We start from the raw sequence: 27,052 nt of genomic DNA, 5'->3' as shown, positions 1-27,052 counted from the left end.
CCACCAGCTCTCTTAACACTCTTGAGTGGATATTATCTTAGCCCATGGATTTGTATGGCTCAAGCTCCTGTAATAGTTGACACATCAACTCTTCCTTCACTGATGGTGGGGCTGCATCTGCAGCAACCCAGATTTTTGTTCCTGTAGCCTGGGACCCAAGTACCGTATTATGGCTTTAAAGACATTAAGGGAAACCATCTAGAGACATGCTAAAAATGACTATTGTTTTTTCAAGGATTGCTAAAACTACCAAAATAGGGGGAAACCCTGTCAAAGTTGTCTTTTATTACCATGTACTTAAATACCTGGTGTGAAATGAAAGTTGAAGTAGCATGTGTGGTGCTCTTGGATATGAAAACTTTTTAAAAGAGATACAGAATCACATCAGCAGTTGACTCTTTTTTTTTTTTTTTCGCTTTTAATGCAGCTGCTAATGGATTTTGTTTTTGTTTTTGTTTTTTTTCTTTTTTCAAAACATCATTTAATGTGAGACTCAATAACTGATAATGGGGACCAGATAGAAGAAACATTTAAATGTAAATGTGCTGTCTGTGCCCCTTTGTATTCTCAAGAGATTGAAAACTGAACAAAAAATTATTTAAAGTAATTGGATTTGAATTTTAATATTTCTACATTTATATTAAACAAGTAATTGATTTTCAGTAATGAATCACCATAAAAATGTTCATGTGCAATTAAACATCTTTACATTGAATTTAACACTTTTTGTATAAAAAAGTGTTATATGCATTTTATTTATTTATGCATAATATTTACATGAAGATATTTAGCATAAATTTATTCAGAGTCTTAATTTTTACATTCAGCTTAGGAAATGCTGCGTAACTTTTAATATTTAGTAGAATATTAGTTTTTTCTTTATGGATTGTATCAAGTTAGTTTTAGTAATTGGGGTTCTAATGAGGCTATAAGGAAGTAAAGTGAATTTTAGTTAAGAAAAGATGGGAAACGTTATGGATGTGTATTGGGAAGAGTTTTGTATTTAAAGGTAGTATATTAAACAGAAGTGGTTTACAGATGATGCATGATAGACTATGTAGCTGATAAAGTAGATGAGACCAGGGAGGGGTCTTAGAGCTAACAGTGCTCAGTTCTTGCATTTGTTTTTTATTCAGAGGCTGTAAGAAAATAAGACTTAGAAGCTTCCCACATTTTCAGTTCTCAGCTGATTTTTCATGTTGAACAAATTTATTGTTGAAATGATTGTGTAGAAAACTGAAATGAGAATATCCTCTTTGCTGAGAAGTGACAGCTATGGCTGTCAGGAGCTTGTAATTTTCTCTCTTCAGGAAGCTCTAGATCTGTGGTTAGCTTTAGGCTTTCCCTACTTCAATAGTTTGAGTTTCCTTAAAATATTTTGAAGGACCATGCTACTTGTGAACAGATCTGTGGAGGGCAGAAATGGGCTGGGGAATTCTGTTACTTTTTCTAGTCTTGTGTACTTTACCTTAGAGATCACACAGTAGCCTCTCAACGTGCTGCTAAGTTGTGGTTGAAGAGCAGATAAAATCTGATAAATATAAATTATTATAATCCTGTTGGAGTGGGGTGACATGTCCAAAGACACATCTAAAGAACAAGCTCTGCTGGGTTAACAGAAGCTGTGGAGTTTGTTGACAGAGTAAAAGCATGGAAAGAGAGAAAAAGCTAGCAGGCTAGCAGCAGTCTTCTAGTAAGTATTGTGGTGGGTTTGGACTGGAGCCTAGGGAAGAGGATGGAGATGCCTTTCTTGCCCTTTCCTTGTACTAAAGCTATGAAGGTCAAGAGGCCAAGGACTAACTAGTTATTAGTAGACTACTGACATGGGGAAGGATCAGCAAATTGGAGGCACATTTGTGCAAACATAATTCTAATTAAAACACAGGTAACCTAAACATCATGTACAAGAGAAGAAGAAGAGCAAAAATAATTTTTTTTCTGCAACTCAGTCACAAACATTTTACAAACATCTCATTTGAGGTCACAGTCATAGAATCATAGAATCGACTGGGTTGGAAGGGACCTCAGAGATCATCAAGTCCAACCCTTGATCCACTACTGCTGCAGTTACCAGACCATGGCACTGAGTGCCACATCCAGTCTCTTTTGAAATATCTCCAGGGATGGAGAATCCACTACTTCCCTGGGCAGCCCATTCCAATGCCTGATCACCCTCTCCATAAAGAATTTCTTTCTAATGTCCAACCTAAACCTCCCCTGGCACAACTTGAGACCCTGCCCTTTTGTCTTGCTGAGAGTTGCCTGGGAAAAGAGCCCAACCCCCCCCTGGCTCCAACCTCCTTTCAGGGAGTTGTAGAGAGTGATGAGGTCTCCCCTGAGCCTCCTCTTCTCCAGGCTGAACAGCCCCAGCTCCCTCAGCCTCTCCTCATAGGACTTGTGCTCGAGTCCCTTCACCAGCCTGGTTGCCCTCCTTTGGACCTGCTCCAGGACCTCAATCTCCTTCCTGAACTGAGGGGCCCAGAACTGGACACAGTACTCAAGGTGTTGCCTCACCAGGGCTGAGTACAGGAGCAGAGAGTCCTTAACGTCACTTTCAAAAACTGTGCTTTTAAGTGCATTTAACATTCCTTTTAGAAAATATCTCGCATGTGATTGAGTTGCCTTTATCTCATTATTATTTTTTTATGTTACAAATTGTGTGACTTGTAGACGTGAACTCTGCTATGTGTACACGATTTCCTTGCAAGAATCAGAGCCCCATGGGTCTGTTCATGGTGGTGAACAACTGTGCCATGCTGGTCAGTGGCCAGTTGTCCCAGTGGTGAGTTGGCAGTGTAGATGTGTCCAGTAATAGCAAGTTGTCCATTTCCCCTCTATTAAATGTGTGTTAGTGAATAATGGGCATTCTTGTGTTTGCCAGCTGTGGCTTCCACTTATTATTCGTGCGGTGTGCCATGTGTTGGTTTGATTTGGGCTTTTTTCAGGGTTTTAGAGTGTAGCTTGGGAATCCACATCTTTAAATCAGGAGTGAAGTTATTTTGGAGGACCTTCCTGAAGACCAGTGTCAAGTTCTACTGTGTGTGTGTCTGCTGAACCACTAATGAAAAATTATTTAACTTACACTGGGTAGGAACCTGTGAGACGTGATTTCAGCTAAGTGTGAAAAAACACTCAGTCTCTTAGAAAGAAGGTAAAAAGAGGATAAGGAATCAAGGCAACATGAATATTTTTCTTACCTTTTCTGGAATCCTTTTGGTAGAAGTCTCAAAGAACAGTGACCTGTTACGGAAATGTGGTTTGCTTGGAGGGGACAGAACGCTTGCTGTGTAGTAGCCATGGAAGAGTGGAAAGCTGTACGTATGGATTGAACTGATTCTGAGGAGCAAGAATGCCACTCATAACAATGGTGGGTTTGTTGTTTTGTTTGTTTAATGGAAGAAAAAAAAAGTCAATAAATTTTCCATAAAAGTAGACAAAAACCTGAATCAATGTTATTACAGTTAGCTACAATTTGAATGTTCATGTATTTCAGATTCTTAGAATAATGTCATGTAATTAGGTGATGTGACTGTGAGGAAGGCAAATGTGCATCCATTCAGGTACTAGTAGTAAGCTGGGAAAATACTAATTCCCTTTTACAGATTTTGGTGACACCTGAGTGCAGATAGGCCAAAGAACAGCCATGCTAAGAGTTCTGGAGGAAGCTTAAATACTTGGCTCATTTTGTGGCTTCAGGTTTGATGACTCCTCATGACACTCAAAATATTTGAAGATTCATGAAACATTCTGGGAGATTTTTCTATTAGCAAAAGTATTTTATTCCTCACCTGTTGCATTAATAAGTAGTTTAGCTTACTTTTGAAAGTGGAACCTGGTGTATCATTCATTTTGAGTTTGTTCAGGTATTTTATTAAAAATGCTTTGCTTTTATTAATAGGTTCCTTTACAATTTGTAATGAGCAGTGTAAAATGAAGGAACAAGCTTCTCTCTGAAAAATCATATTTGAAATTTTTGAGTTATGATCTGAACAGTCTGATCATTTATTTCCAAGACATATCACTATTTTGCAGAATATTTGAACTACTGTAATGAAAATTTTAACTGCTCCCTAAGCATGAAGACTTTTTTTTTCAAAAAAGAAAGCTTCAGGTCACATTAAACAGTATTTCAGAGTAATAGGACTCAGTTAATTGAATGGAATCTCTTGATTAAATATGTTCTTTATTATTGAATTAAAAGTTTTAGTTTAATTAGTGTAGGCATTAAGTCATGCTCAATATTTTGCAGTATATTCAATACAACAGAAAAGTTTCCTTTTCTTTCAATTCTTCTCCTAGAGATCAAGTTCTTATGAAATGTTAAGGTAATTTTAATCATTGTTCAGAGGTCAAACTTGTAGTCCATATTTTTATTGCTAAATGTTATAAAACTCTGAAACAAATATATGTTCAAGACTCTTCTTAATAGGTCATTGAAATTCAGACTTGGAAATGAGGTTTGCATCAAAATCTGTCCAGCAAACAATTATAAAATTACTTCTGGAAAATGTACTTTGGTTTTATTTTCAGGTCCCATACTGATGTGGAATGACAAGAACATTACTAGTGTTGTAATTTTTTAATTGACTGTTATTTTCTCCTTTATATTCTGTTTTAATACTGTCTGTTCACATTTGAATAACAAGTGTGGATGTTTAAAGGATACAGATGTAAGATTTGTTTGCTTGCAAACCTATGTCCGTGGGATGCATTCAGACATAGCTGCTTCTGACTTTGTAAATACTGTTTTCTCAGTTGTTTTGAATTCCAACTCTCAGTTAGAAAACCTTAAAAAATATGTTTAATTTTATTGTGTCTTTTGAACATGATGTCAGCATTTGATTTGCTTACTAAGAAACTTAACTATGAAATTATTCTGTGGACAGCTAATAATAGGATAAAAAACCAAAAGAAAAGCAACCAACCAAAAAAAACCCTGAAACTTATAATGTAGATCATTCTCCTAAGGAGTATAACGAGCAAGACAATGGTAGGATGGCTGTTGAGAACTGATTACTGAAATGAGGAATTGTCACTGAAGGGGTTTTTGTTATTGCCAGAGCTCTGACTATCTCTGGTAATTTCACTTTTAGTTTCATTGTTTTCACAGTAATGGTGAACTGTCAAGTCAAAATATTTTTTCTAGTCCTTCTGGTTTGGTCGTTTGTTTGGGAATGTACATTTCTGGAACTGCAGTGTTTGGAACCACCACACTTCTTTTAAAGTTTCGGAATGTTCTGAATTTTGCATCCTCTGAAAGAGCAAAACTTTGCAAGTTTCTTGCTTACTTCTTGTAGACTTCTTACTCTTGTGTGACTTAAAAAAAAAAGCAAACCATAAAAAACCCCACAGCTTTTCTGTGAGTGACAAAGATTGACTTTCTAGTCTTCAGTTAATGAGGATTCATAGGATTTTGGTAACATTCCCATTGCATTTCTGTTAATTCTCTCCCCTCTTGTGTTGTTCTGCATCTCAAATTTTATGTATGAATGGATCATGACATTTAGAAACTCTCTTTAGGGACATGATTGCTTGAGGGTCACCTGACTGCTGCTGAAGAAACATACAGGCTCATGATTTTTGAAAATGACATCTCTGTGTGAAAGGCAGAAGGTATTTATTTGCTGTTGTTTTCAAAGGGGCATATACGCTTTATTACAATGCAGTGAAACCCCCTCCCTCCCCCAGCCCCCCTGTTTATTGGCAACTTACAAAAAGCTAACAGAGACTTAAAGCATTAGTTTATCATTAGGGACAGGCCTTTCCTCAGCAAGGTGACAACCAGTTTTGTAAGCTTACTTTTGCCTTTCAAGAGCCTGACATATAAACTGTCAGAGACAGGGCAAATAATGCAGTCTCACTCAGGCAGGCAGCAGTAGGAAGAGGACAGATTAGGCAGTTGTAAATACTGAAATGTTTTTCTGCACAGACAGAAAGAAACACAGTGTGAGAACTCTGTGACGTGTGGCAACATCCCAAGATTTATCAAGCCTGTCTGTACTAATGAAAGTTGTTGTGTGTGTTATGTTGTACAGATGGCTTTACACTTTCTGATGGGTTTTACAATTCAAGTATTTTTTGTGCCACTTTTTTTTTTTTTTTTACATCCAAAGTTCCATACCCATAATGTTGTCTATAAAGATCAAAGTCATTTAAAAATAAATAAACAGCTAATTCGTATGCTGTCACTGAGTAATTGTGGCCAAAGCAAAAACTTATTTTTGCATATGATGCATACTATCAAATCAATGAGAGCAGGAAAAAAAAAAAAAAAAGTGTGACTTGGCAGAAATTGATCTGGGTTTTTCTTAACTTTACAGCTAAGATGACTATGTGCACATTGAGTTGATTATCAGGAGTGTAGTGCAAAACTGAGGCCAGCAATCTCCCCTCTATTAACACTTGTGAGGCCACAGCCAGACTACTGTGTCCAATTTTGGTCTCCTTTGTGCAAGAAAAACATTGATGTACTTGGAGCAAGCTGAGCACGGATGTCACCAATGTGATCAGGGATGCATGGAGGGAGAGGGTGAATGCACTTGCTAGTGAGAAGACAAGAGTTAATGGACAGTAAGTCATCATGAGGAAGATTATTCATAGAAACATTTATTTGCACCATGAGGGAGGTCAGGTTCTTCATCCTTGGAGATACAGAAAACTCAGTTGGGCTCTGGGCAAGACACTGGAACAGGTTGTCCAGGGAAGTTGTACAAGGCCAGGCTGGATGGGGCCTTGAGCAACGTGATTTAGTGGGAGGTGTCTGCCCATGGCAGGGGGATTGGAACTAGGTGATCCCTTCCAACCCCAGCCATTCTGAGATTCTGTGAATTTCAAGGTAAACAGAAAGGAAATAATCAGTCTTGCATTTTGGAGTCCTCCTTCCATTTCTTTTTTCACTTGGATAAAGGAAGAACAAAACCACATGGCGTTTATTATCTAGCAAGACTCAGAAGCTATTTCACATAAAAACAAAACAAGTGTGACAGACCAAAGGAGCATTGGACATGAATCTTGTACGGAAGAAAGGAGGAATGCACTTCGGTATATTTACTTCAGTCAACCCTAATAAGGCTTTTTTAATGTGTTCTATGCATCTGCCATCATAATTAAAAATCCTTGACATTTTGGCACATGTATTTATATCTGCCAGGAAGCTACACTGAGTCAACCATCAAGGAATGTCTGTATTGTTACTATGGATCTCCCTAACAGCTTTCAAGTATTTACTAAGTGGCTTCAAAAATTACATGTCAGTCATGCTTTCTACGCTTGTAAAACATGGCCAAAAATACCAGTTTTAAGTACCCAATCAGCTGAATTGCTTGAGGCATAGTTACATGTATAGGTTAGACAGGAAAAGGAGGTATATAAGGTCTCAACAATCAGGTAGATTGTTTATTTGCCAACGACCTTAAAAAAAACACCCCAACAACCTAACCCGAAACCTGCCAGTGCAGCTACAAGGAAATAACAGGAAGATAGGGATATCTTTTGATTTAATCACCCAGACACAAGCAGTTAGACTTTCTGAAAAGCATGTTTTAAAGGGTTTTCTCAGGCATGATTTCTTAATACAGTTGTTTCTTTTTACCTTTATAGAATAGTTGATGACCTACCCAGAAGAGCGATTTAAAAAACACACAATGCAAACAAGCAATACAAAAGCAAACCAAACCAAACAAAAAAGCCAATATAAGGAAAGCTGCAAAAGAAATTACATCAGGCTGTCAAGTAACTTAAGAGATCTGGGAACTCAGAATCATGAATTTAGCTGGTTACCCAAATAAATTGACAAGACTGAGTGCTAAATACAAGACTTGTGTTACTGAAGGGTTCCAGAAGTTCTGAACTCCCAGAAGTAATGGAGAGTTTGAACTCCTCTCCAAGGCTGTGATGTCAGTAACCCCAAATCTAATGAATTCAGGTAAGCACAGTCAGTGTAGCTTTTCAACACACACAAAAAAAAAATCCTGACTGGGTAGTAGGGCCACCATGCAGGCACAGCAAGAGGACAGGGGAAGGAGTTTTATAGGGTTGACATGCAGTCTTTTCTTCATGTAGGGCTGTCTCTAATTAATTATGTTTTAGATGCAGTAGGTGATAGGCAAGAAGAGAAACTCAAAATTACCTGGGAAGTAGATTTGCTGAATCACACAGAATCACAGAATCCTAGGGGTTGGAAGGGACCTCGAAAGATCATCTAGTCCAACCCCCCCTGCCAGAGCAGGGCCACCTAGAGTACATCACATAGGAACGTGTCCAGGCGGGTTTTGAATGTCTCCAGTGAAGGAGACTCCACGACCCCCCTGGGCAGCCTGTTCCAGGGCTCTGTCACCCTTACAGTAAAAAAAATTTTTCGAATATTCAACTTGAACCTCCTATGCTCCAATTTACACCCATTACCCCTTGTCCTATCACTGGTCATCACTGAGAAAAGCCTAACTCCATCTCCCTGACACTCACCCCTTACATAGATTGGAAACAACTGGTATCTTAGTGCTTGCACAAACATTTACAACTTAGTCATAATTCGAAAATCTCAGCTTAATTTCTGAGGAAAAATTATTATTTAAAGTGTCACTTCTTGATATGATGCAAGAAAATACAAACATTTGAAGCATTTGCCAGTAATGACAACCTCCAGTGGCTCTGTGCATTTAAACCAAAATAAATCCTGCAGTGCTTCACCAGTCCTGGCCTCACATACTCCACTCTTGGGTCTTCATTTTTGTCCCCTACTCTGCCCCTTACGTTGTGCCACAACAACTGCACTGTCACTTGGGTAAAGATCTCTCCCTGCCACCAGCATAGTCTTGTCCCTTTCCTCAGAAGGAGCTGGGACGTGGGCTGTGTCTGGTCCCTATTTTTAAAGCATGCTGCTTCTCCTCCTGTTTTGTATTTTCCTTGTACCTTTGAAAAATTTCTAGAGCTGAGGCTACCAATTTTTGTACCAATGTCTGTACTGTGTACAGTTGGATTCTGTTCTTGGTTACTTTTAGACAGACCATGAAAAAACTGAAAAAGGGTAGGAGAAGTATCTGGTATTCTGAGGAAGATACCTTGTTGTATGTGGTTTTGGCATGTAGGTAAACATGATGAGCTAATCACCAGATCTTTTATGTAATGTATCTTTAGTTTGTTTTCATATGTTGGTGTGAAGACTGCCATATGGTGTTTTTCCTTGACAGCCTTTAAGTTAAAGGAATTCCAAAGCTATTATGCAAGGATACAATTTTAAATACTTATCAGTACGTACCAGAAAAATACTGTGAAAGAACAGAGGAAAGGCTGCAAAGCTCCAGGAAAGCTTTAAATTGGAAAATTCAATCAATTTTTGAGGTACCCTCATTACCTTAGTTCTGTCTATGTTGTACTATTACCACTCTTTCATCTTTCAATCGTTTGAACAGGAGTCTATCATAAGTAATATATAAAATCTGATTTAACATTAATGAGCTTGTGGAGCTCTGACACCACATCCACAATGGCTTCTATCAAGTTTTTTTGTTCACCATATGGTACACTTTATTCTTAGTCTTCTAGCCTCAATCTAAAGTGTTCTTTTCCCCTGGTGGATATAAGTATAACCTGTGCCTGTAGAAGAGCATCTATTAGGGAGGTGAATTCCTTATGGCATCAGCAGAAACATTTCTGCAGAAATGTTCTGTTCCATGCAAACTTCACGACACATGAGCAGAGCTCTCTGTCATGGGAGCACAAACATCAGTCCCTCTTTTATAAGGAGACAGATATATCACTGCTGCAAGACTACAAGTACAGTTTGGTAGCCTAAGGAGATGTTAACATAGTCATGTGTCAACAGGAATTTCTGTTGTGTGGTTCACAGAGCTGAAGCAGCTGGGGAATGGAGAGTTGCTTTTCTTCCTTGGTTTACTTCCCTGAACTGGCTCACCATGGATCTAGCAATTTGTAACACGTGTGTGAAGGAGTGGTAGAAACTAGTTGTTGGGGAAAGAAGAAAGTCAGTGGCTGGGGAAAGAAGAAAGTCATGCCACCGAAGCCTCCAAGTTGATGTCAGATTTTGAATTTAAGATGGCCTAGTGCAAACTATAGCCTAAAGCTGTAACTTTGCCTTTATGTAGTGTTGGTGCTGGTGCTTGAGTATCTTTAGATGTCTGCACTGAAGAAAACACCTGGTCAAATTTAATCCTTGCCAAAAGAAAGGAGGGGCATAAAAAAAAGGAAAAAAAAAAAAGGGCAGGCTAGAAAGGCTCCCTTTTCTCTTTTTGCTTTTGGCCATATGTAGGCTGTTGGAGAAAAGCTATAGCTTTTCTCCCCAGATATAAGTATCTGGGGAGAATTAAATTTGTGATTGTTTTTAAAATTTTTTATTTTATTTTGAGCTTTGCTTTATTTTGATACAGTTGTGTTATATGCAGAAAGACAGATATATGCAGTGTTTCTTTTTATCATGAGTGTGTAAGGATAAATACAAGATTAATCCTAAAGATCCCAAACTGAGGGATCAAAGAAGAAGGTAACATGTTTCTGTGTTGAACTTCATTTTCTGAAATAACTTGAGCCATCTCTTCTTATGTTGCACAGCTCAGTGAAATTATCACCAAGCAATCCATTTACCCCTCTTGACAGCTCTTTAAGATGGAAGTGCTTTGTGTGAAAAGTCTTTACTAATTGACACAAAAAACGAGATTATTTTTTTTTCAGATGATTTTTTAAAACTAATAATCACTCCCAGAGGAGCACTGGCTGTCAGAAGTATAGATATTGTTTAAAAAACATGGACTCATTTCTTAAATGAGCATTTGAAGCCACAGACAAGGGAGTATTTGAACAAGAAAGTAATGTCTTGAAGAAACCAACAATTTTACTGCCTTTTGTTGTAAAAGTGAGAAAGTGAATATAAAGAAAGTTTTAGATATGAAAAAATTAAGAAGAAAAATTTGCATCAAACTTGAATGAAATATTTAGTAGAAATTGAACACTTAAATCCTTTTTTGTGCTTTTGAGTATAATATTCTAACTGTTGACATTTGCATCTTTTCAGTCAGGTACTGATGCTTGCCTCTAACTGAGAACTTCTCTTAGTGATTTTATCCTGACAGTAATTGAAAGCTGATTAATTTAATTGCAGCTTTTATTTTGCCATTTTCCCCTTAGTACCCTGTGTACATGCCTCTTTTTGGGGGGGTCAGAAAGGAAATAGTGGTGTGCATTTTGTAATTCAGTATGGAAAAGCTAGTAAAATATACAGGTTTTGGCCTTATTAGCAGTAGTCTGGTTGTCAAAAGTGTAGTTTGAAGAGAGAAATAATTACCAAACATTTTATTTTAAATGATATATAGGGCAATGGAAAGGCAGCTGTTTCTGTTTTAATAGACAAGTGGCTGACAGCAAGAGCTGTAAGGTCTATTTGTTAAAAAGTAAGGATATTTTTCTTTGAAATTCTGAAACCCCACAGAATTGTGGAGTTGTAATAAGCAAGCAGTGAAACAAAACTGAAAACTGAATTGAAACAAAATTTTCAATTGAAATTTGAAACTGCTGCAATTTTAATTTGGAAGAACTTCTTTTTCCTGCTTCTTGTGTGCCTGTGAGGTGCATAACCCAGCAGAGAGCAAAGCGTGGCTCCAGTCTCCTCTTGAACTCCGTGCTCACAGCACTGCACCATGGGCTTGGGGATTAGAGTGCAGCAATTTGGGGAAGACCAAAACCCCTGGATAGTGTAACATTTCACATGGGAGCCAGGGCTAGGGGAACACTTGGTCTTGGGGGGATTTTTCAGTTTTTTGTGTCTTAGTAACCAGTTATTCTCTGGGGTAAAAGATGCTGCTGGTTTGTACTCAATCTCTTGCACTCAGTAACATCGTTGTCCACTCTTGGTGTTTACCCACCTGATTTTAACTGAACATGGGTGTATTTGAAATGTAGTCACTTAATGTTTATGTACTTTTAATCTTCTGCAAACTTTGCAATTGAGTTATTGGTAAAACATTGAAAGAGCTGTAGCACCATAGAAAGTTAAAATTGGCCTTCATGGCTTTGTATTGGATTTCCCAACTACAGTCAGCAAAAATGGGAACAAAAAAGTACTGTTTGGTATTGCTGCCTTATGTTGTGACTACATCAGTATAACTAGGGAGGAGTTTAGTAATCAAAAATGACAGATAAGTGCTACATTTTTTTTAATTTGTTGATTGTCTAGGTAACTAACAGGCTGTTACTAGAAATTACAGCAGTACTGGGATTAGAACCACTTTATTGGTATAGAAGTACATGCATATCTTTTATAATAAATATTAATTATATTAATATTTTAATAATATTTTAACTATATTAATACTAATAGTAAATAATTAATAGTAATTAATAATAAACAGTAGTAATAGTAATAATAGTAAATAGTAATTAATAATAAACATTAATTGTATTAATATTTTAATAATATTTTAACTAAATTAATAGTAATGGTAAATAATTGATAGTAATTAATAATAGTAAATAATATTAATAGCAATAATAGTAATAATAGTTAATAGTAATAATAGTAAATAATTAATAGTAAAATAATATTTTAACTATATTGCTATAGTGTACTATGTACTATTATATTACTATATTAATTTCTTAACATTTTAAAAAATGGAGATGTTCAGTACAGCAGGTGTACAAAGCTGCAACAGAGTACTAGCATAACTTTTATATTTACAAGTGTCTAAGGTGATCTTTTTGTGTTTAAAAAAATAAATTGGTTGACCTAATGAACTCCCAATATTTATAAATATTAAACTGGCAAAGAAAAAACTGGTGTTGCTAACTATGTTGTTGGTTTCATTATATGTTTCCAGGGGATTTCTCAATGAATCCTGCAGCTCTTTTCCATCAGAACAAATTTGCAGTCTGTTTCAATTAAAAAAAAATTTCATACTAGAAATGAGAAGCCAATTACTATAATTATTTTTAATAGTTAATTTGCATAACCTTAATTGTATCCACTCTCCTTGAAATGCTGAAGCTAAGTATAATGAATTGATTGATTAGCAGTTAATGTATTTATAATGTTAGAATTGCTACTGGTAGGGTGCTTCTCCAAATGCAGTCCAAAGGAGTCACTTTCTGAATAAATGTTTCTGAAGACAAATGGCTGTTTATTTCATTTGTAAGGCAAGGAATTGCATCTCAAATGGAAGAGGGAAATTTACAATATGGGGAAAATGAGTTTGGTTTATTGGCAGGATTATAGAAATGGTACCAGAATATGTAGAGAATTGACAAGAAAGGCCAAGGCTCTCTTGGCACTTAGTCTGGATAGAGACATGGAAGAAAACAAGAGGTGCTTCAAATATCTCAATGAGAAAGGAAGAGTAGGGAAAAAGTGGGCCCACTGCTAAACGAGGTGGGAGACATGGTAACAGTTGCTGAATTCCTTCATTGCCTCAGTCTTTACTCCTAAGACCAGCTCTCAGGAATCCCACTTGCTGGAATTAAGGGAGCAAAACTGAGAGGAGAAAGACTCTCCACTGTTAGTGAGGATTGGGCTGGACATCACTTAGGTAAACTGAGAGCACACATATCCATTTGCCTCAGTGGGGCACATCCACGTGTGCTGAGAGAGGTTCCTGATGTTGTAAAAACACTCTCCATCATTTTTGAAAACTCATGGAAAATGGGACAGGTGTCTTAGGGCTGGAGAAAGCCAATGTCACTCCAGTGTCCGAAAGAGCAAGAAAGAGGAACCAGGCATCTACAGACCAATCAGACTCACTTCCATGCCTGGAAAGGTGATGGAGCAGCTCATTCTCGAGGCCATCTGAAAGAAAAGGAGGTTATCAGGAGTAAATCAGCATGGATTTACTAAGGGGAAGTCTTGCTTGACTAATCTTACAGCCTTCTATGAAGGAGTGACCAAATGGGTAGATGAAGGGAGAGCACTGGATGTTATATACCTTGACTTCAATAAAGCTTTTGATATGGTCTCCTGTAGTGAAATGAGGCAATCAGGTGTTGCTAATTATGAGGTAGGAGGCCTGAGCTTGTGCCAAGCCCACCTGTGCCCAATTAGGGCTGACCCCAGCTGCACATGAGCAGGACTGGAGGGTCAATAAAAGGGGAGCTTCCAAGTCCATGCTCAGAACACTCTGGAGCAGCCAGAGGAGGAAGAGGTCAGCTGAGTCTGGAGCAAAAGCACGGAACAAAGCCAGCCAAGTCTGAAGGCAGCGAGATCAAAGTACTGTTTGTGCCCCTTGGCAAGAACACCTGCTTGAGTTCGAAGCGCCGTGTTCCAAGAAAGGTTCGTCTGCTATAGTCTTTCGTAACATTCTCGGAGAAAAACTGAAGAAATGTGGGATAGATGATTTTACTGTGAGGTGGATTGACAGTGGGCTCAACAGCAGAGTTCAGAGGGTTGTGATCAGTGGCACAGAACCAAGCTAGAGGCCTGAGGTCAGTGCTGTTCCTCAGGAATCAGTACTGGGCCTGGTTTTGTTCAATATCTTCGTCAACAACCCAGCTGAGGGGATGGAGTGCACTCACAGCCAGATCACTGAGGGTATGAAGCTGGGAGGGGTGGCTGGCACACAGAAAGCTGTGCTGCCATCCAGTGAGATCTGGACAGGCTGGAGAGCTGGGCTAAGGTGAACCTCATGAAGTTCAGTAAGGACAAGTGTAGAATCATATATCTGGGTATATAACACCGGGCACAAGTAGAGGTTAGGGGATATCCTGCTGGCAAGTAGCTCCATGGAGAAGGGCCTTGGAGTCCTAGTGGACAGGAAATTCTCCATGGGTCAACAGTGTGCCCTTGTGGCCAAAAGGGCCAGTGGTATCCTGGGGTGCATTAAGTGTGTTGTGTCCAGCAGGTTGAGGGAGGTTCTCCTACCTCTGTACTCTGCTCTGGTGAGACCACATCTGGAGTGTTATGTCCAGTTCTTGGCTCCCAGTGTAAGAGGGACAGGGATCTATTGGAGACAGTCTGACTAAGAGCTGTGAGGATGATTAAGGGACTTGAACATCTCATCTATGAAGAAAGACTGAGAGAACTGGGGCTGTTCAGTCTGAAGAAGAGAAAATGGAGAGGGGATCTTATTAATGTCTATAAATATCTGAGGGGTAGGTGTCAAGAAGAAGGGGTCAGTCTCTTTTCAGTGGTGTCCTGTGATAGAATGAGAGGCAACAGATACAAACTGGAACACAGGAAGTTCCACCTCAATGTGAGGAGAAACTTCTGTACTGTCAGGGTGATGGGGCACTGGCACAGGCTGCCCAGAGAGGTTGTGGAGTCTCCTTCTCTGGAGACTTTCAAAAACCCATCTGGATGTGTTCCTGTGTGGGCTGCCTTAGGTGATCCTGCTTCAACAGGGGATTTTATCAGATGATTTCTGGAGGTCTTTCCAACCTCTAACATTCTGGTTCTGTGATCTTTGCCACCTGTACATGCAACACTGCAACTATCTCATTTCCATACTCTCTAAAAAAAAAGGAAGTTTAACTTAAGATTTTATTGATTAAAAAATGGTGTGAATGGCATGAACAAAGTGGGAACTGGGAAAGAGGGTGGTGGTAGTGTCTTTTCTCCTTAGGGAATAAATCTTCGCTATATGCTTTGGACAAATAGAAACCAAATTGTGTAGTTAAATGAGGCAACCAGGTGCCACTAATTGCCAGGGAGGGGGCATGAGCTTGTGTTAAGCCCACCTGTGCCTGATTAAGGCCTAAGACCTTACACTTGCCCCTCCCTGGCAATAAGTGGCACCTGGTTGTCTCATTTCACTACAAAATTGTATGTTGTAGGACCTATTTGTGTGGCCATGGAAAGAAAAAAAGCTCCTCATGGAAAATGAGAACAAGTTTTCTACCTAATTTTTAAAAGGGTTTTTTATGTCTCTGAAATATGTGTGATAAATATGAGCTGACACATTTCTAGCAACCAAACTATAAATGGATGGAAGACCTTAAAACGTCAACTTTTTCCTTAAAAGCACTTCAGGATTTTCCTTTTTTTCTTTTCCCGTTCTCTTTGTTTCATTATACCACATATCATAGGATGCAATTTTTGATACATGCCTTTGTCATGTCAGAGGAGATTTTATCTCTTAATATTTGATATACAGAGCCTGTATGTGTATCTTAAGCAACAGAGAGGGAGGGAACAAGTAGTAAATCAATGCTTTAAGCTCATCTTTGTGCGTATCTTGACATTGTGTTGGGGTCTTTTTCAGGTTTAGCTAAGAAAAACTTCAGGGTAATCCTACGGAGTTGAGAAAAAGTGAAATATCCTTAATAGATGAAGTATGTTGTACAATCCTTATTAGACAGTATCATTATATAGCACAAAAAACTCTGCTATATCAGGTAGCAGGGCAGGAGAAGTGCTTTAAACTGTTGCTGGTACCTTCTCTGTCTGCTCTGGGGTGTTTGTGGAGACAGCAAGACTTCTAATTTGGTTCAATTCATTGGGAATTGATTTGTTTGTTTGCTTTTCCAAAACTATAACACAGTTAACTGTTTTCCTGAAAGCCACATGTATCTGAGTCAGTTGATGAGGCTATAAACACATTATCTGATCACTTTGTATTATTAGGGACCAAAAGGAAGATCTTTGTGAAGGACCAGGTTAGATGAGGATTCTTTTTTAAAAATCCTCTTCATGTCAACATTAAGGTGAATTTGGACAGCAGAATGGGCATTCTGTTGTTGCATGAGCTTGAACTTTCTGTGTGCCTGAAGTTGTGGAAGACTCAGTGTCTGAGGGGGAGTTTTCAGAAGCAGAGTATCGGTGCAAGCCTGCAGGAGGGAATGGAAGGAGATGGTAAATACATGGTGTGTTAGAGACCTGTGTGTCCCTCACGGGACAAAGAAACTTTGATCCTTAGAGGCAAAAGTTGGATGATTAGGGAAACTCTACACTGCCACTGTGCCCAATGTATCTACTCCTTAATATATAATTATTATGTACTAAGAAATAAAATATAAAACTTGCTCAGTATAGCTTCTACGTATTAAATGCTGTTCTGTATTTTTAAGCATGTTTAGCCTACTTGTTTTGGCATGCCCACTGCTGGTAGCATGCTGACAGAATGGTAGCTGCATGCAGAAAGCACATCAGCACCAGGCTGTGCTGAATATATATATATGTAAGCCATATTGAAGTCATTTTGTTTAAACACAAATGTACATCCTTTCTTGAATCTCTGTGCTTATTGTTAGTTGTTCTGAAATCAGATTGTTATATATTATCCAAATGAAGGGTAAGTTTTGCCTTTTTTTTTTTTTCCTTTTTAAAAGTAGTTTGGGAATACTTTGAATATACAAATGGTGTTATGTTTTGTTTTGATAGCTGATTGCTGTTTATGATGAGCAAGAAACTCACCATAAGACTGATGGCACCAGTGCTGATTTGACAGACAGAAATAGCCCAGACTCTTTTGAATCAGAAGTAGCAGCTCAGCTTGCTGCTTTTCAGCCAATTGGTGGTGAGATTGAAGTGACTCCTTCTGCCCTTAAATTAGGTATGTATATCTTGCGTGGATATTTTCTGTTTTGTATTGGGTTTTTTCAGTAATATATGTTACTTGCTTTTGTTTTCCTTTTCTCAGTATGTCTGTACTGTGATTGTATGTATTTTTAAATAGTTTTTAGCACCCCATTGTTTGGTGATTCAGTGAAGACAATTTTTAATGCCATAACTCAGCTTTTGAACCATCAGTGCTGAAAACTGCAACTGAGCATGAGCATTTTCCACCTGAGTCTTGTGTCCTGCTGTATGTTATGCCCATTCATACTTGTAAAGGTCTCTTTTTTCCTCCTTTCTTTGGCTTGGTGGGTTGCTGACAGTCCTTCATTGTAATCTGAGAGCAGAAAAGTTGAAACCAATGCAAAGTTAATTTCAAATAACAAAGTCATTGGGAAAAAAACAACAACCAGCATTTTTGTTGAGGAACCAGAATGCAATGTGTAAAACTGCTGGGTGTAGATACTGTTTCTGACTTTGAGCTAGTGCTCCATTTTGGGGGTGGGATGTAGAAAGAAGGAGATTGCTTGTTGCAAAGAATTCAGCTCTTTGCCTCTGTGGAAGTTGCACAGAATACTCTATTTGCCTGTCTGACTTGCAGGTGAGTGAATTGTGATTGAGAGGTTTCTGCTTAATTCCCTCTTGTATCAGAAGGTACCATGTGTGCTGCAAATCTGGTGCCCTGTGTGACTGGGAGACCAAGATTTCAGGCACTGGTTTTCATTTATAAAGATCTAGAGTCTTGTATGTTGAACACAATGCAGTTTAAATATTTTCTTGGGTTGAGAGCAGGCTACACTCTCACCTAGATACTAGGTACAGAAGCTTTCAAAAAAAGATTGAAGGTGAATCATCTATCTTTCTGCCTGTAAAGAAGTAGAATGCTGACAGCATTTAGCAGATTAACAATGCTCAGGAGTTATTCTTGCTATAAGTTGTATATATTTTAGCTGTGATTTTGGTAAGCTTGATTAAGGAAACATTTGTAGCTAAAGCTACAATGGTTGAATGGTTTTCCATTTCATTTATTGCATATTTTTAAATAACAGTGCAAGCATTCTAGCATGTTTCAGAAACTGGAGATTGTTCTCCATATACTTCTGAGCCATATTTTTAAAAAAAACCAATTATTAAAGTGTCTAGCATTCTGTTGTGCATAAGTTGAGGGTTGGAGAGAAGAGTATTTCAGCCTCACAGAATTTATGTAAGACAGTTAAAGTTCTTGAGCTCACCAGTAGGCTATCAGATAGTGAGGTTTTCATAGTGTTTATGGAATCCTTTTACTATAGAGTATAAAGGAGACGGAAATCTGGAGAAGTGTAAATAGTTAGGGTTGTATTTATTTTTTAGTGCAATAATATATATTTGAAGTTAAAATGTGTGCTTGCCTCTTAAAATAAGACATAAGTATAATGCATTTGTCTCGATTGGTCTCTTTCAGATTGCTTTATTTTACTAGGTAAATGATTTATTTTTTTTTACTTGTCAGCTCCGTAAGCACAGTCTGCATTCTGAAATGTAATTGTTTTCTAGTTTTTACATCATAGATTACAGTTCTTAAGACTGTAAGACTTTTGCCTTTATTTTTCCTGTACAGTTCCCTTAAGTATGTCCTTATTTCCAGTAGAGGCAAATTGAAAGTAAATGAAGAACTAGAAGGAGGAGTTGATTACATTGATGTCATTGATGCACGACCCACAGTAATCTGCCTCTCTGATTATTGAATTGACTCACTTGCTAACAGATCTAAATAATTTTTAAAAGGTTCCTGCTTTGGGAACAAGGATGAGATTAAATATATATATACAGTGAGCAAGTGTTGTTTTCCATTTTAGAGCTGTGTTTCAGGAACTGTTCCTACTAACCTTCTGAAGTGTATCTGCAGAGTGGCTTCTTCCAGGAGCTTTTGGAAGTTTCTCCTTTGACAGGTCTGATAGGGCTTCAACTGCAGGACATGAATGTTGCATCTTGCAGAGGTTGGAAAGGCTTCTGTTGCTTTCTCATCTGCTTTGAAGTGGCAGTATTGTAAATAGACCAGGGGGCATTTTAAACACCATAAATTTGGTTAGTCCTGTTTCAAGTTGGTGTTGAGATAATATGGATATAGAGACAGTATCTTTTTAAATGCAGAAGAAACCACATGATCATGATTTGGGGAGATATGGAAACACTTTAGGAAAGTCACTTTTTCTTACATTAAAATTATCCTGTTCATCCTTCACTGACAGTTTTTTTGGCTGATTGTTCATTGGAACAATCCAGTCAGTCAGTACATTGAATCTACTACATGCACTCAATAATTCTCTCCTGTATGATTCAAGGGAAATTAACATCTTGAAATTGGTAAGTTTCAAAAGAAATATTATAAAAGCATTTGCTGTCTTCTTTGATTTGAAGAAATGCTGCTTGTTTCCTTAACCAAATACAGCTTTATGCTTTCTCTGCACTGGGAGGCTGCTGTCATAATAGTGCATCAAGCATTGTTCTGTGCTGTTTCTCATGGGTCTTATGAGGATAACACTGCATTTGATAGGTTTTTTTTTTCCTCTGCATTATTGAGTTTAATATGGTTTTAAAGAATTGTAGTGATCAATTTGTCTCTTTGTGTGATTCAGTCAGTTTGCCCATTGCCTTGTAGTCCTTTCCCTTTGCTTTCTATTTAATTTACCCTTTCAAGAACCTTAGTTGGTAGTTAATATTTTCTCTTTTTCCTTTGAAGTACCACTTCAAATTTTGATTGTTTCTCACAACAGACATCTAGAATATCATCCAAGTAAAATGGAGAGTTGTAAATTTACTCCTCCTGGACATAGTTGGCAAAAGTTGTACCTCCCTCTCAATATGTTGTAACTCATTACTTCGTTACAGGGATGTCTGTTTGCTGCAGACATTAAGTAAAGGAAGGATGTAGTATATTCACTAGAAAGATGAATCCTGCAGAGTATTTTGGTCAACTCTTCCTTAACTCTCCCACAAAAAGGGACAACTGTCCCTCTGGAATTGAGTCTGTCTTGAACTTCCCTTCAGAAATAGTAACCTTACCTTTTAAATATTGAGGCAGATTAATAGAAAATGATTGTTAGTTTTCCTCACTATGAAAAAACTAAGAGAATCAAGCAAAATAATATTTAACAGATTACAAAGCAAAAAAAAACCCAAATAACTTTTTCTTGTGAAGCATCCAAGTAAATTGTGTAATTCACTGTTGCAGGCCTAAAATCAATGACTTAGAATAGAATTAGACAAATTCACAGGAGGTGGCTCATCAGTGACCTAAAACATAGAGGTCTGCCACTTTGGTTTGGAAATCTTTTAAATATAATTTTTTGCAAGCTAGTAGGATACAACATCAATTGTGCTCTCTCCCTGAGTGTTTCTTGCAACTGCTACTTGCAGAATAATGTTTGAGGTGGACCCAACATAGCTATTCTTATGTTCTTAAAATTATTTGAAGTTTACCAGCAGTTTCCAGTTCAGGAGTTTTCACTCTTGTATGTTAATGTCTTCTCATATTGGTAGGAAAAAGTTTGAAATTTTAAACTGAAACTACTTCACCATGTCCAGAACAGAAAGTAATCATGATATGACGACTTTTTTTTTTCTTTTAAGGAAAGTTCAAAATGGAAAAGGTTCTTAATTTAGGTCAGTTATATAAAACACAGGTCATACTTAAATAATACAGAAACCTATACTAATACTGTAATTTGTAGTAGTCCTTAAAATGCCATTAATTATATTTGAAAAATTATTTTAATATTCTCCTACTAACCACAAAATGCTACCAAAGTGATACTGAAGATGTACAGTTAAAATTCCATGGGTTTGAAGAAAATTAAAGGGTTAAACTGTGGAAAAGTGACCTGTATTTGTGTATAGGTATCTCTAACTTATGCTGGCTGAAGCTGAAGTCTTAAACCAGCTTTTGGCACTGTGACCTGTGCTGGATCCCAGGAGGTTCTGTGTAAAGAATCATAGAATCATAGAATCCTAGGGGTTGGAAGGGACCTCGAAAGATCATCTAGTCCAACCCCCCCTGCCAGAGCAGGGCCACCTAGAGTACATCACATAGGAACGTGTCCAGGCGGGTTTTGAATGTCTCCAGTGAAGGAGACTCCACGACCCCCCTGGGCAGCCTGTTCCAGGGCTCTGTCACTCTTACAGTAAAAAAATTTTTTCGAATATTCAACTTGAACCTCCTATGCTCCAATTTACACCCATTACCCCTTGTCCTATCACTGGTCACCACTGAGAAGAGCCTAACTCCATCTCCCTGACACTCACCCCTTACATATTTGAAAACATTGATGAGGTCACCCCTCAGTCTCCTTTTCTCCAAACTAAAGAGACCCAGCTCCCTCAGCCTTTCCTCATAAGGGAGATGTTCCACTCCCTTAATCATCTTAGTAGAAGGAAAGAAAAGTAGAAGTAGAAGGAAAAGCTTTTTCACTGTGAGGGTGACAGCTCTGGCACAGGCTGCCCAGGGAGGTTGTGGAGTCTCCTTCTCTGGAGACAATACAACCTACCTGGACGTGTTCCTGTGTTATTTACTCTGATCCTGCTCTGGCAAGGGGCTTGGACTCGATCTTTTGAGATCCCTTCCAACCCCCAACATTCTGTGATTCGGTGATTTTGTAAGTGCACAGAACATTTTCTATGTGTCAGTATATTCAACTATTGAAGTTCAGTAAGTATTTCATTTGAAGCTGGGAATTGAAACAAAAGAAATGCTTGTTTTCACCTTTCAACCTGAATAAAAACCTGGTGCAAGAGTCTATTAGTTTTAAAATCTTACAGGATATATGAGCCTAAAATGATGGATTTAAATTCTACAGATAATATATTGATTAAAAAAACAATCTTTTAATAAGGTGATGTTTTTTGGTGTGTCCAACACACTGATGGACATCACTAAGATGACAGATATTTACATGTATCTGAATATATTAAATTTCCATCTGAATGCCATTTAGAAGAGATTACATTTTAAAAACTCAAAACAAAAACCCCAAACCAGACGGCTTGGCATAGGCATGTGTGGAAATTCTGATGTAACAGAGATCAACTGTTTTTTTCCCAGATGATACTTTCAAAACACTACATGTTTTAAGCTGCTCTAAGTTTTAATCTTGGGTCTAAGTCTGGAAGTTGGAGGCTGTGCATCAGTCAGTAGGTGCTTCATGGTGCAATTCACAAAGATGTTTCAACTGGAGAAGAAGAGAAAGCCCAGCCTATAGAGGAGAGTGCTGATTCTTGTTGGTAATAGAGTATTCTCACAAAGCTCCTCATCAGTCTGCCCAGCAAGGATAAGAGTTGCACGTTTTGCTAGAGCTTGGGTTGTTAAAAAAATAAACCACAACTCCCTGTTGTGAGGTGATGAATTGTTGCGCCAGCAGGATTCTCCTGCAGCTCCTGACCTTTTTTCTGGTCTCTTCCACAAGGTGTTGACTTGTTTCTTCCACACAGTATCTGCAGATAGGTAGGTATCTGCAAGACCCTTTGGAGTGGAGTCATGGAGCTCCCAGCACTCTGGTAACTCTGTGTGCTCCCTGTCAGTCTCATGAGGAGCTTAAAATAGGAGCAGTGCTTTGATAAATGTGAGAAGATTCTGCAAATAATCTGGATCTAATGTGTGTTGTGCCCTTGACTGCAGGAAAAAAATACCTGATTAAAATCCAAGCTGAACCCTGACCTTCAACTGGGAGCTTTTAAAGAGAAATTTTGAAAAAGGGAGCAAGTAGCAGTATTACTTGTATGGCTTCTGTAGATACATAGTACCATAAGATGAGAAGTGGATAACTTTCTTTTTCATATGGATGTGGATTTTGATCCTGAAAATGGCATCTAGTTTAATTTAATGATTGAAATACTGTATGTAAATACACTGTAGTTGTTTCCTTTGGCATGATTTCTTGCAATGACAAGACCAAAGAAATTTCATTGCAGTCATAAACCTGAAAATGGTTCTTGTGCTTCTGAGCTGAAATCTGACTTACTATGTTTATAATTCATGCAGCTAGAGAAAATAATTCTCTTGAAATCTATGGCATCCATGAACACCACCCCAAAATAATCTCTGTTTAAGATGTTTACTGAGTTTTACTTGTAGGTAATTGCTTTTTTTTTTAATCTTTGTAAAAATTATGCTTCATTTAGAGTATTAGGGTAATACTTTGTTCTGCACTGGGTAATTATGTAAAAGAAAGAGCTTGTTGGAAATGGATTTTCATCTGTTTATAGATAGATGTAAGCCAATTGTGTTAACTGTTACATTATCCTAGTTAATAAGCTAGGTATATTATCTAATCTGGTATCCATAGGAATTTATTAAGTGCAATATGTACTTCAGAAAGAATACACAGCTTCTTGTAATAGCACCTATCAGTACAATTTGAGTTAGCTTTAAATATAAAAGTTAAATAATTAGAGCATTACATATTAAAAAAAATTAAAAAGAAGTGGTACACTCCTATCACAATGTAGAATGTACAAGCTAATGTCAGCTACACTTTAAGTACATGGTAAAACCATTACATGATGCCTCAGGCAGTGTTAAGCCATAAATCTGAGGGTAACCAAATTTATCCAGTCTGATGGCTTAGTGCTCTTAAAAAATGCTGACAGAACTGTTTGTATGCCTATTAACTTGAACATTTGCTGATAAAAAGAAGATAAACAGGCATATTAATGACCTTTCCCATATTTACACATAAATTAATATCTTGCTTGTAATATTTTATTTCCAGTGCCTGAACTGTTTCACAACAGGACCAGTTAAAAAGTCATTCTGACCTCCTGGTTTAAATAGTGGTTGTTTTTGTTGTGTCTGCTCAGAGGTTTTCCAGCCTGTCTAATAACTGTCTATGGCAAAGTACAATTTCATATTTGTGTGTATATCCATAGAACTTATGGGGTTTTTTCCGGTTCTGACTTGAAATTTTGTTGTGATTTGCAAAGAAGGAGCTCTAAAAAATATTCTGAGGCACACGCAGGTGTGAAAAAAGTTACACTTGTCCAGGCAAGTGTAATTTGGAAGGAGGCAGCAGAGTAAATGTCATTGGTATGGCCTTTAACAGTTGATAACTTGAAACACACTTAACTGGACTGTTTTTTTCCCGTAATAGTCATCATTTTTCTATGTGGTAACAGAATTTAAAATTATTCCTTTTTTGTGTGATTTATTTGTGATTTATTCTAAATCTCTTTCCACCCACTTGTGGTATTCTGTCCAAGTGTATCTTTTGTTCTCCTCTAAAATAATTTTTCCCTGTTATCTGGAAAAAACAACCAAAACTGATAGAATGTTTGTTGCCACTGATGCAGTGGCAACAACTGTACTTCAATATCCTATGTTCCTTGACTTTTCAGCTTATCCAAAAGTCATCCAGGAGTGTTTGCAGTCACAGCAATGCTAAAATAGATTTTTAGTACATAATTTCACTGCATTATAGATAGCACAGCCTCCTGAAAATGCTGATGGGTGATGTTGTCTACAGCAGTTATCTGAATTTGGCCCTGTATTAGCAAACTGCAATCTAAAAAATAAAAGGATTTCATCCTTGAGGTGAATTGTGCTTTCCTGAGCAAGAAGACTTTGGAGCAAAAGAGTGAAATTAAGGAGAGGTTTGAGTAAACTTCTTTTGTGGTAGTGGTCACCCTGGGTGTCTAAAACTGGGGCATCGAATTTGATGCTAGAACTGAGAGCCCAGAGACTGTGAAGAGTTCAGGGGGACGCCAGGGTGTGGAGCTGGATATCCAAATTTCCTCTGCCCTGAACTCCAAACCTTACATTATTTATCTGGGGTTGCATGGTGCTAAACCCATCATTTGTGGTCAGTCTGCACCATCCCAGCCTCAAATGCTCATTTGTATCTGTGGAAAGGCTGAAGTAAAATTTTAAGTCTTTAATTGTGCATAAATGGCAGTAATCCTCTTCTGGGCTTTTGTGATTGGTTTTTTTGGTTGTGTTTTTTTTAATGTAACCAATTTAAATCTAAATGCTAGTTGTAGTTTCTACCATCTGCTTGTTTCAACCATATTTACGCTTACAAACCGTATTTCCAAAACATGAAAATTTAGGGAAAATACACTTAGCCATGAAGCTCTGTAGACACTGATTTTTCTGGGTGTCATTAGCAAAAGCAGAAGATTGATCTACATGACTTGAAGCTACATGATACTAAGTTTCCTTTTAGAAAGGAAAACCACAGAACTTTTTCTTTTCAGGTTTGTCAAAGAATGTGTTTTGTGAATGAGTCTGAGATTTCCATGTGTGCTTAGAAAGTGCTGTGGTATAAGAAAAGGTACTGTAAATTACTGATGTAGCAAGATGAGGACAACGAGGCTTTTATAACTGAGTTCCTAAGTTTAAAACACAAAGTGCTAATCTGGCACAGAGTAGTGGTTCTTGTAAGTAATGAGTTTGTATGGTTGTTTTGGTATGCAGAAGGGAGGTCTGTAGCAAAACGAACCTCTCTTAGGGAATGGCACTTCTAGGTCCAACCAGGTGTTCCAGCAGAGACTCACGAGGAATGCTCCAAGCCTATGGCTCTCAGAGTTGACTAGCCCGGATTGGTGCTGTTGCTCCAAGAGCAACTGACCTCTCTGCTGGCTAGCCCAGGAGTGAGCTGAGCCTGTGCTTCAAGCCTCACCTTTTATTGGCCCCCTAATCCTGCTCATGCGCAGTTGGGGCCTGCCCTGATCAGGCACAGGTGGGCTTAACACAAGCTCATGCCCACTGCCTGGCAATTAGTGGCACCTGGTTGCCTCATTTCACTACAGAGGTCTTCTGTGCCTCATCATTCAGGGAAAAATCTTATACTTGAGGCTGCACTGGTTGTTATAAATGTTCAGCACAAATGCAATAGCATGAGTAGAATGGTGTGGATACACAGAATGACAAAAGGAAAGTGGTAAGGAGAAAGGCAAAAGTCTATTTCCTGACAGAAATAAAAAACAACAGCTGACAGAATCTCATAAGTAAAAAAACTGTCCATATTCTGTCTTTAATAATGTTATCAGTGATTGTTTTTCATCCATTGCAAATGAAAACTGAACGAATTTGAGTTATGTGTGTATAATGGATGTAGTCTGATTCCTGAGACAGACTGAGTTCTGGGCAGTGGGATTAGGAGAGATTTCTCTCCTCTGGAACTCAAGAGAGCAGCTTGGCTGTCGAGGGCCCTGCATGTGCAGTATAGAAAAGGCAAGGAGAGGCTGCAAAAAGAAAGGAGCCTGTGGGAGAAGTGAGGGCTGGAAGTGGCAGGGAGTGTGTTCTTATGATAGGGAGCATCCTGAGCTGCAGAGAAGAGAGGAGATTAAGGAGATTTGATCAGTTAAGGGGCCATTGAGAATTGCTATTTCTTGAGAGTGATTCTCCCCGCTGAGGGAGAGTACTGCTTCTTATCAAGTCTTTCATCTAATCTTCCTGCTTGCCATTTGTTTTCCCTTATGAGAGAAGGCGTTTTGGTTCAATTTACTTTGGTCTAATAAAAAGTTGGGTTTGTGCTCCAGTGTCTTTGTGGTGTTTGCAGGTAAACCAGTGAGGGCCGAGGAGACTGCTCTGGG

At 38.1% G+C, this 27,052-nt stretch overlaps 1 protein-coding gene across 1 annotated transcript in view; it reads left to right on the top strand.

Moving 5' to 3' along the window:
- Window positions 1–27,052, top strand: part of PARD3B (par-3 family cell polarity regulator beta) — a 385,985-nt gene that overhangs the window by 100,379 nt on the left and 258,554 nt on the right. The window contains exon 3 of the mRNA XM_030454365.1: window positions 17,315–17,486. Coding sequence (XP_030310225.1) covers window positions 17,315–17,486 — 172 coding nt within the window. The remainder of the gene's footprint in view (window positions 1–17,314; window positions 17,487–27,052) is intronic.

The sequence above is a fragment of the Calypte anna genome, chromosome 7 (genome assembly GCF_003957555.1).
Source record: "Calypte anna isolate BGI_N300 chromosome 7, bCalAnn1_v1.p, whole genome shotgun sequence".
Taxonomy (NCBI): domain Eukaryota; kingdom Metazoa; phylum Chordata; class Aves; order Apodiformes; family Trochilidae; genus Calypte; species Calypte anna.
The sequence above is the reverse complement of the archived record's forward strand: the minus strand, read 5'-3'. Positions and strand labels throughout refer to the sequence as shown.